Raw genomic sequence first — 10,757 nt, 5'->3', positions numbered from 1 at the left:
TGGCATTTATACCACCAATTTTAATGAGTTTGGAGTCCCATGACAAGTTTTTAGGCTGTACCTTTAGAAGTAAGTCTGTAGGACTGTATGCAGAACTGTACTGCTTTACAGTTATAGATTGCCTCCTCCCGCCCTCTCATATTTTTTTACTGGGATCTTTTTCCAATTGACTTAATATACATATAATTAATTCTATGTTATATAAAGAGTTCAACATATAGTATGAAGAAGAGAAAGGAAAAAGAAAACAAAGAAAAAATGAAAATACAAAATAAAAGGTAACAATAAAAAACTGTCCCTTGACAGGACAAGAACTATTCAAGTCATTGAATTTTTTTAACTTTTATTTAATGAATATAAATTTCCAAAGTACAGCTTATGGATTACAATAGCTTTCCCCCACCCATAACTTCCCTCCACCCACAATCCTCCCCTCTCCCATTCCCTCTCCCCTCCCATTCACATCAAGATTCATTTTCAATTATCTTTATATATAGAAGATCAATTTAGCATATATTAAGTAAAGCTTTCAAACAAGTTATTGATTCTAAATTTGTCAATTTCACTTCTATAGCTTTCATTTTAGAAGTGCTATTAATTCTCACAGATCAGGGAGAACATATGGTATTTGTCTCTTTGGGACTGGGTTATTTCACTAATATGAAGTTTTCTAGCTTGTTCCATTTTGTTACAAATGACTGGATTTCATTCTTTTTTATTACGGTGTAGTATTCCATAGTGCACATATCCCATAACTTCTTTATCCAGTCTTCGGTTGATGCTGCAATGATACTGAGCTGCAATAAACATAGAGGTGCAGATAGCTCTTTTGTTTACTGATTTAATTTCCCTTGGGTAAGTTCCCAGCAGTGGGATAGCTGGGTCATATGGTAGGTCAGATTTTTGAGGTATCTTCATACTGTATTCCATAGTGGCTTTACCAGTTTACATTCCAACCAAGAGTGAGTTAGGGTGCCCTTTTCCCCACATCCTCTCCAGCATTTGCTGTTTGTTGATTTCTGTATGAGGGCCATTCTAACTGGTGTGATGTGAAACCTCATTGTGGTTTTGATTTGCATTTCCCTGACTGTTAGTGATCCTGAACATTTTTTCATGTGTCTGTTGGCCATTTGGAATTCCTCTTTTGAAAAATATGTGTTTAAGTCCTTTGCCATCTTTTAACTGGGTTGTTTGTTTTGTTATTGTGGAGTTTCTTGATCTCTTTGTAGATTCTGATTATTAATTCTTTATTGGTTGCGTAGTTTGCAAATAATTTCTCCCATTCTTTCTGTTGCCTCTTCTCTTTCCTTAGTATTTCTTTTGCAGTACAGAAACTTCTCAATTTCAAGTAATCTCATTTGTTAATTTTGGCTTTGACTGCCTGTGCCTCTGGGGTATTTCCCAAGAACTCTTTGCCTGTGCCAATGTCTTGCAGAGTTTCTCAATGTTCTCTAATAATTTGATAGTGTCAGGTAGTAGATTTAGATCTTTAATCGATTTTGAGTGGGTTTTGTGTAAGATGTAAGGTAGGGGTCTTGCTTCATACTTCTTCAGGGGGAAATCCAGTTTCCCCAGCACCATTTGTTGAAGAGACTATCCTTGTTCCAGGGTTTGGTTTTAGTTCCTTGGTCAATTATAAGTTGGTTGTAGATGCTTAGATTGATTTCTGGCATTTCTATTCTGTTCCATTGGTCTATCCATCTGTTTTTGTACCAGTACCATGCTATTTTGATTATAATGCTTTGTAGTATGTCTTAAATAAATCTGGTATTGTGGTGCCTCCAGCTTTTTTTTTTTTTGATGTATAAGATTGCTTTAGGTATTTGAGGTCTCCTGTGTTTCCATAAGAATTTCAGCATCATTTTTTTCTAGATCTGAGAAGAATATATTTGGTGTTTTGATTGTCATCACATTGAATCTGTAAATTGCTTTTGGAAGAATGGACATTTTGATGATATTGATTCTCCAAATCCATGAACATGGAACATTTTTGCATTTTTTGTATCTTCTTCCATTTATTTCTTTAATGTCTTGTAATTCTCATTGGAGAGATCTTTGACATCCTTGGTTAAATTTGTTCCAAGATATTTGATATTTTTTGTAGCTATTGTGGATGGGATTGATTTTAGAAGCTCAGTCTCAGCCTTGACATTGACTGTGTATACATAGGCTGTTGATTTTTGTGTAATGATTTTATATCCTGCAACTTTACCAAAATCTTTTATGCTATGAGTTCCAATAGTCTCTTGGTGGAGTCTTTTGGATCCCCTATATATAGAATCATGTCATCTACAAATAAGGATTGTTTGATTTTTCTCCTTCCCAATTTATATCCCTTTGATTTCTTTTTCTTGCCTAATGGCTCTGGCTAAAACTTCCGGCATTGTGTTGAATAGCAATGGTGAGAGTGGGCATGCTTGTTTGGTACCAGATTTCAGTGGGATGCTTCCAACTCTTCCCCATTCAGTAGGATACTGGCCATGGGTTTGTCATAAATTGCCTTGTGTTGAGGAATGTTCTTTTTATACCCAAGTTTCTTAGAGCATTCATCATGAAAAGGTGTTGTATTTTATCAAATGATTTCTTTGCATCTTTTGAGATTATCATGTTTTTTGTTCTGCAGTTTCTTAATGTGATGTATCACATTGACTGATTTGTGAATGTTATACTATCCTTGCATACCAGGAATAAATCCCACTTGGTCCAGGTGAATGATTTTTCTGATGTGTTGTTGGATTCAATTGGCTAAAATTTTGTTGAGTATTTTTGCATCTATGTACATCAGGGAAATTGGTATGCAATTCTCTTTCTCAGTTGCATCTTTTTCAGGTTTAGGAATTAAGTTGATGCTGGCCTCATAAGACGACTCTGGGAGAATTTCCTCCCTTTCAGTTGTTTTGAATAACTTGAGAAGAATTAGAGGTAGTTCTTCTTCAAATGTCTGGTAGAATTTAGCAGTTAAGCCATTCAGTCCTGGGCTTTTCTTTGTTGGGAGAGTCTTTATTACTGATTCAATTTCTGTCTTGGATATGGGTCTTTTTAGGTTTTCCATATATTTATGGCTCAATTTAGGTAGGTTGTATGTGCCCAGGAATCTATCCATTGATCTATTTTTCCCAGTTTGTTGGCATATAGGTCTTTGTAGAAATTTCTGATGATTCATTTTATTTCTGTGGTGTCTGTTGCTACATTTCCTTTTTCATCTCTAATTTTATTGATCTGGGTATTCTCTCTCCTTTTTTTGGTTAGTTGGGACAATTGTGTGTCAATTTTGCTTATTTTTTCAAATGATCAGCATTTGTTTTGTATTTTTTGATTCAATTTTTTGGTTTCTTCTCTGATTTTAACATTTCTTTTCTACTACTAGTTTTGGGTTTGGTTTTCTTTTGTTTTTCTAGATCCTTGAGATGTAATGATAGCTCATTTATTTGGTGCTTTTCCAATTTCTTGAAGTAGGCACCAATTGCTATAAACTTTCCTCTTAACACTGCTTCTGTTGTATCCTATAAGATTTGATGTGTTGTATGGTTATCTTCAATTGTTTTCATAAATTTTTTGCTTTCTCTTGATTTCTTCTATGACCCACTATTCATTCAGGAGTTTGTTGTTCAGTCTCCATGTGTTTGCTTATGTTCTAGAGATTCCTGAGTTGCTGATTTCCAGCTTCATTCCATTGTGGTCTGAGAGGATGCATGATATGATTTTGTTTTATGAATTTGCTGTGACTTGCTTTATGGTCTAGTATGTGGTCAATCCTAGAGAAAGTTCCATGCACTGGTGAGAAGAACATGTATTCTGCAACTGTAGGATGAAAAATTAGGTACATTTGGTCTATAGCATTGATTAACTCTGCTGTTTCCTTGCTGATTTTCTGTCTGGTTGATCTTTCCATTGCTGAAAGTGGGGTATTGAAGTCCGCCATGACTATTGTAGTGGAGTCTATGTTTCTCTTTAGGTCCTTTAACATTTCTTTTAAATAGCTAGGTGCCCTGTAATTAGATGCATATACGTTTATGATAGTTACATCTTCCTGTTGAATTGATGCCTTAATTATTACATAGTGCCCTTCTCTGTCTCTTTTAACAATTTTGTGTTAAAGTCTATTTTGTCTGATATTAGGATGGCTACCCCAGCTCTTTTTTGGTTTCTGTTGGCATGGACTATCTTTTTCCATCCTTTCACTCTCAATCTGCTTATATCTTTGTTGGTGAGAGGTGTTTCTTGTAAGCAGCAAATGGATGGGTTTGTTTTTTTAATCCATTCAGCTAGTCTGTGTCTTTGAACTGGAGAGTTGGGAGGCCGTTTACATTCATGGTGACTATTGATAAGTGATGATTTTGCCCTGCCATTTTTCCAAAAGTATTCTTACTGCTTTGAATATCCTTTGACCTTTTACTGGGAGATTTTCTTCCTTTGTTTCTGTGTGCAGCACATCCTTAAGTATCTTTTTTTAGTGCTGTATGGGTGGTGACAAATTCTTTCAATTTCTGTTTGTTATGGAGGGTCTTTATTTCATCATCATTAATAAATGAGAGCTTGCAGACTTGTGTCTCCTACATTTAGTTGTCCTACTGTCATTTGGATTCTGGCCATGAAATAATTTTCCTAAGCTAATTTAATTGTTTTTCAGAATTTGTAATCAAATGAACAGTAATTAGTACCCTTGGACAAGCTAATTATACATTTCTTGTATTTCTGCAAACCCATAAGATTGTTTATATTCCCAATTATTGTCTCAATAATGTTTAATGGCAAACAAACTTGGAAGATGTAGCAGTTCCCTGCAAAGGGCAGGCATGCTTTACTGTCCATTATAAAATATCAGGTTCTCTAAATTTTTTCCCACTGCTTGTGCAGGCATTACACCATCCTGGAAGAACTGGGGCTCAGGAAATGGTGCGAAAGTGATGATAGTCTGGCTTCTGCTATTGATACGGATACTAAACTGTTCTTTGTCTCTGATCCAAAAGACATGAAATTATTGCAGGCTAATTTGTCAGATTGCATAGAAGCTGAAATTTTGTATCTTTTACAGTTCTTGAAAATAGGATTATTTTAGACTGATTTAATTTCTTAAGTACAATTCACTGGGCATTTAAAAGAGGTTAATATATACACCAATAATATGGAATAATATTTTAATAAAAAAGTGTTGTTTTAAGAAATAAATTCAATTTTTATATTGTTATAGGATAACAGTTACTTTATATGCACAAATCTCTATTTCTCACTAGTATTACAGATAAAAATTCAGTTAGGATGCTTTGGTTGTAGTAACAGAAGCAAAACTCTCCCTAATTTCTATAAAAGGAATAAATGTATAAAATATTACAAGGGTACATTAGAAATGCAACAAAAACAATTAGGCCTCAGGTACAATGGCCAGTAACAGAAATCAAATCTTGCCAGCTTAAACAAAAAGGGTCATTTATAATTAGGATACAAGGATAGCTCACCAAGTGTGGGGCAGGGATTACAGCCATGCTTCACCAAGGGCTGGAACACGGTAGACGGCTAGGAATCATGCTATCCTGATCTCTCATCTCCGCTTTGCACTTGCCAATATTTCACTGCTCTCTCATGGCAGATCTGTTGCTTCTCCTTCCTAAGCTACACAATGGGACATGGGAGCCTGCAACTCCCAGTTTAAATTTCCTCTATTCCAGAGACTAGTCAGACCAATCCTTGAATTTCTTATCTCCAATTCCAAATTCCTAGGGAAGTTTTAGAACCTTACCCAAATTAGAGATAATACTCTTCTCTGGGATGGTCAGTAAGATGAAGTTTCAGGGTACCAAGAGATAGAGGCTGATTAAAATTTTGATTTTGACTACTCCTTACAGATCTAGGGAGAGAGAGAAAAAGAGAGAGAGAGTTAACTCCCTTTCATAGTCTCTCTGGTGAGAAGCCATAGGCCTGGATAATGCTCTCATATTATTTGAGACAAGTCCCTTGGCATTTATTGTAATTTATATAATTTATCTTCTGGCAAGAGATGTACAGGCCTTGGTACGAATAATTTAAGAACAAAAGATGGGGCTGGCCGGCGCTGTGGCTCAACAGGCTAATCCTCCGCCTTGCGGCGCCGGCACACCGGGTTCTAGTCCCGGTCGGGGCACCGGTCCTGTCCCGGTTGCCCCTCTTCCAGGCCAGCTCTCTGCTGTGGCCAGGGAGTGCAGTGGAGGATGGCCCAAGTGCTTGGGTCCTGCACCCCATGGGAGACCAGGAGAAGCACCTGGCTCCTGCCATCGGAACAGCGCGGTGCGCCGGCCGCAGCGCGCTACCGCGGCGGCCATTAGAGGGTGAACCAACGGCAAAGGAAGACCTTTCTCTCTGTCTCTCTCTCTCTCTCACTGTCCACTCTGCCTGTCAAAAAAAAAAAAAAAAAAAAAAAAAAAAAAAAAAAAGATGGGGCTGACGATAGTGGGTTAAGCCAATGCTTGGGGGACCATTAGAAAAGAAGATTATTTTCTGGATTTTTTGCAGTGTTCTAAGTTCCCCTGTAGAAGCAAATTATATTGTTTACCAAAAGCATGACATGTTAAGATCTAGAGGCGATTTGTATGTTTGAAATTCAGAAAAACTGATGGAGGTATTCTACCCAGCCTTACCCACACTGAAATAAAATTGAAAATGTCCAAAGCATAAGGAAATGTTGTGGAGGTTTTATTCAAAAATATATTGTATTTGTGTTGAAGATTTCTTCAAGTATTTCTCCTCTATATTGAGGTACATTCCTATTAATTTTTGTTTTTTGATGACATACATGGGGTTAGGCTTAATGTTCATGATATTCCTTTAGTTCTTCCTTTAATTTTGTTTCTAGAAATAAGAACTAGCAAGGTAAGTGGGACCACTCCATGGTAAAGTACAGGAAAAGCAGTATTAGCATGAACATGTTAGGAGATTCAATGGATGGTAATTCAGTTTTAACTTTACCTGATGTCAGTGTACATAAGGTTTCCAAAGAAAAGTCATTCAATATTATGTTGAAGGTTTTGTATTTCAACCTCTGAGTTTCTTTGTGAAAATGTTTCCTTAATGCTTTCCTCTTTTTGATCATCATGTAGTGTAATATTCATTACGTTTTCAGTACAATCTTCCTTTGAAAAGGAAGATAGATATGAAAATACTTTTTCCATTAGAGGTTCCCTGAGAAGAGGCTTTGGAGAGCTCTTTTTCACTAGGGAATCATCAGAAAACCAGTCATCAGCTGCGTCTATACTTTGGCTGTAGTAAGAATCAGACGGTAAAGTTGATAAGCTTAATGTAACACTGCTGCCATTTGTTGTGGAGCTACTCTCTGGGGGCTGACAAAGACCCTTTTGTGTTGCAAGGTGGAATTCATCTTTAGAGTGATCTTTAATTGCTGCAAAAAATCAGATTCATTATGAATATTAAATATTCATGAGCCAAATTTTAATTAAAAGGCAACTTTTAAAAAAAATCAATTCAGACTCTAGGATTACAATGAACAGAATAAAGAAATTCTGAGTTGCTACAATCATCTAAACAATTCAATGTATACTTGGGAAGTAGTAATATTTTCATGATAATCAAGAGTAAAATTCTAGCCTAAATAAAAGCCATATGTTTTTAACAGGGAAAAAATCTAATTAGGTTAGACCTCTCAGTTCTGGAATGTTCCTTAAGCTAGACATCTCAGTTCTGGAATGTTCCTTAAGTTAAATAAAATTGTAAGAAGCCATTGATTTGGACTAGGCTCCTATATTAGGCACAAATGATCAAGCCAATATAAATTTTAATCACAGTAAATGAGCTTTGGCTGGTTGCAGAAGGCCCTATAGCCAGTTAACTGATTAGGCTGTAAGCCCTGTAACTAATTGATAACTTGACTGATTTGGCTATAGTCAATTAAGTTGTTTTCTATTTCTCACCTTCATTTTTCTGTAAATGCTGTCTGATCATAATGTTCATTGTAGTTCCCAGAACCTGCTCTGGTTTTATGAGCTGCTCAATTAGAATAATTTTAGTTTTTGTTTTCCTTTGCTCAAATAAACTTTGCTAAATTTAATTGACCTAAGAAATTTCCCTTTCAATACTTATCAGCCAGAAGATAGTTTCTTAACCATTTATATTTAAGTACTACTTTATTTTCAAAACACCAATTAAAAAAATATGTCTCTTTGAACAGGCAAATTCAAAATGTTTGATATCCAGTGGGAATGGCCTTTGGGTGGGTTTTATAGCCTAAATAACTAACATGCCTTTAGAGCCTTACAGTTTACAAATCATTTTGACATTATCCCTTGTCTCATTTATACTCTCAGTGATTCTTCAAGGTAGTTATTGTTAGCATCACTTCACAAAAGAAGAAACTGAGACTTAGAGAAATGACCTATTACAAATGAAATAAAAATGGATTTCTGAGGCCGATGCTGTGGTGTAGCACGTAAAAGCCACTGCCTGCAGTGCTGACATCCCATATGGGCGCTGGTTCGAGTACCGGCTGCTGCTCTTCCGATCCTGCTCTCTGCTATGGCCTGGGAAAGCAGCAGAAGATGGCCCAAGTGCTTGGGCCCCTGCATATGCATGGGAGACCTGGAAGAAGCTCCTGGCTTTGGATCGGCCCAGCTTGGCTGTAGTGGCCATTTTGGGAGTGAACCAGCGGATGGAAGATCTCTCTCTCTCTGCCCCTGCCTCTCTGTAACTCTGCCTTTCAAATAAATTAATTAAAATAAATGGATTTCAGTCCATACTTTCATTACTCTAGGTCTCATGTTTTTCTCATTATATTATTTAGGCTGCACATTTGATATTTAAAATTGTTAAGTTTTAGAAAATATCACTTTTAAGAATATCTAAAATATGTATTATACTATTTTGTACATTAATCTTAAAAGATATTTTGAATATCTTATATTTTATAGATGGCATTTCTAAAATTATGTAGGTGGTAATGTTTTGAGGTACTATGATACATGCAATATAGGGTTACATTAAAAACTCATGTCTTTTGATCCTTTAGCACTTCTATATGGTACCACTTAGCACACATAAGAAAAAAAATTTAATTTCACATTTTAACTTAAAATATGACAGTGCCAGTTTTGTTTATCTTAAAAAAAAAAAGGTCATCACCTACTAATAATGTTTTACTTAAATCTGCATGGCTTTGACATAGTTAAATGACATTTCAGTTAGTTCTTGATTCTTTACAGCCACAAACTGTCATCAGTTAAGATTTCGTCTAATGAACTGTTGAGAAAAAATACCTTTTAAACGTGCTGCTTCCTGTTTTCTTTGCTCCTCCTATATAAAAAAGTTATTTTTATTTTAAAAACTTAACAGTTTTATATAATTTTAAAATATATATTTGATTTACATATTTAGCTCAGTAATAAGTTTTAACACTATAAATTTTAGCTGGAAAATGTTTCCTCGCAATATGAATTTCACTAAATAAACTGCTGGAAAGGGAAAAGTGCTGAGGTGTCATCTGAACAGAACTTGGATTGGTTCAAGAAGGCAGTCTCCAGGACTGGGAATCCAAAGATTCAAACAAGTGTCTTCTCTCTGACCCCACTAACTTGGAGAACTAGATAGAGCTAAAAAAAAATTAGAATTCCTAGGCTTACTCACTTAACATTTACTAACTAGCAAGAAAATGAATCCTTACTGAAGGCCTTTTATAAAAATGGGAATATTCTTTTATAGCAAAGAAAACATGTGATGTGGTCTGGGAAGATGTGGTCTGGGAAGTGCAGTAGTGTAATAGTTTTCAGATTTAGAGCATCAGAATGCTCGTTAAAATACTGATTCTTGGTGCCAGAGTGGTGGTGTAGAGAGTTAAGCTACCGCCTGTGACACCAGCATCCCATATGGGTGCTGGTTCAAGTCCGGCTGAGCTGGCTTCCTGCTAATGACCTGGGCCTTTGCACCCATGTGGGAGACCTGGATGAAGCTACTGGCTCCTGGCTTTGGTCTGGCCCGGGCCTGGCCATTGCAACTATTTGGGGGAGTGAACTAGCAGATAGAAGATCTCTCTCTCTCTTCTCTCTCCTTTCTCTCTCTCTCTCTCTCCCTCTCCCTCTCCCTTTCAAATAAATAAGTCTTTTAAAAAAACTGATTCTTGAACTAAAATGAGGAGAGTCAATATCAGATCCATCTGAAGCAGGTGTTTTGGGAGGAGGGCTTGGCAGTATGCACTGGAACACACTCTGTAAGTGATTCTTGCCACGCCCACAGCTGTGATACCTGCGTGGCAAGATGTTGCTGCGTTGGGGGTCTAAGGCTGCAGGGTTTGAGGTTAGCGCTCTGTGGAGTGGAGCCTCAGGCGGTTCCTGTGCAGTCCGTGGTTGTAATGACCCCCGACTCACATGAGGGGAGCCGAAGACATGTCCTTGCTGACTTTGGGGACACTGTGTCTCTGCTCTGTTGATGATCTCATTATGCATTATCTACCAGCTGTGTTTACACTTTACTGCTTGCTCTCACAATTATCAGAAACAAGAAAATCAAGAAAAAAAAGTTAACGTTTCCCATAAAATTATGGAAAAATTCAAACAATCTTTGCCCCTCTGTTTACTAAAGCTGTTTACGAGGAAGCTAGAAATACAAGTCAAAACATATCATTAGGTTCCCATTATAGTAACAGAAAAATGTTAAGATTGCTCAGGGATTATCTCCAAGTATCTAAAAAACAAACAAAACTTTGGGTAATAATTCCCCTAAACAATTCATAAAACAAAACTAAGCCAAAGGTCAATTCTCATCCTCAGTAAATTGTCTAAAAA

General features: G+C 36.5%; 1 protein-coding gene across 1 annotated transcript in view; it reads right to left on the bottom strand.

Moving 5' to 3' along the window:
* Positions 1-7,264: 7,264 nt before the first annotated feature.
* Positions 7,265-10,757, bottom strand: part of C5H1orf185 (chromosome 5 C1orf185 homolog) — a 157,589-nt gene continuing 154,096 nt past the window's right edge. Inside the window, exon 7 of the mRNA XM_062193336.1 lies at positions 7,265-7,369. Coding sequence (XP_062049320.1) covers positions 7,265-7,369 — 105 coding nt within the window. The remainder of the gene's footprint in view (positions 7,370-10,757) is intronic.

This window comes from Lepus europaeus, chromosome 5, assembly GCF_033115175.1.
Source record: "Lepus europaeus isolate LE1 chromosome 5, mLepTim1.pri, whole genome shotgun sequence".
NCBI classification, from domain to species: Eukaryota; Metazoa; Chordata; class Mammalia; order Lagomorpha; family Leporidae; genus Lepus; species Lepus europaeus.
Note: the sequence above shows the minus strand (reverse complement) of the source record. Positions and strands in the feature narration are given on the sequence as shown.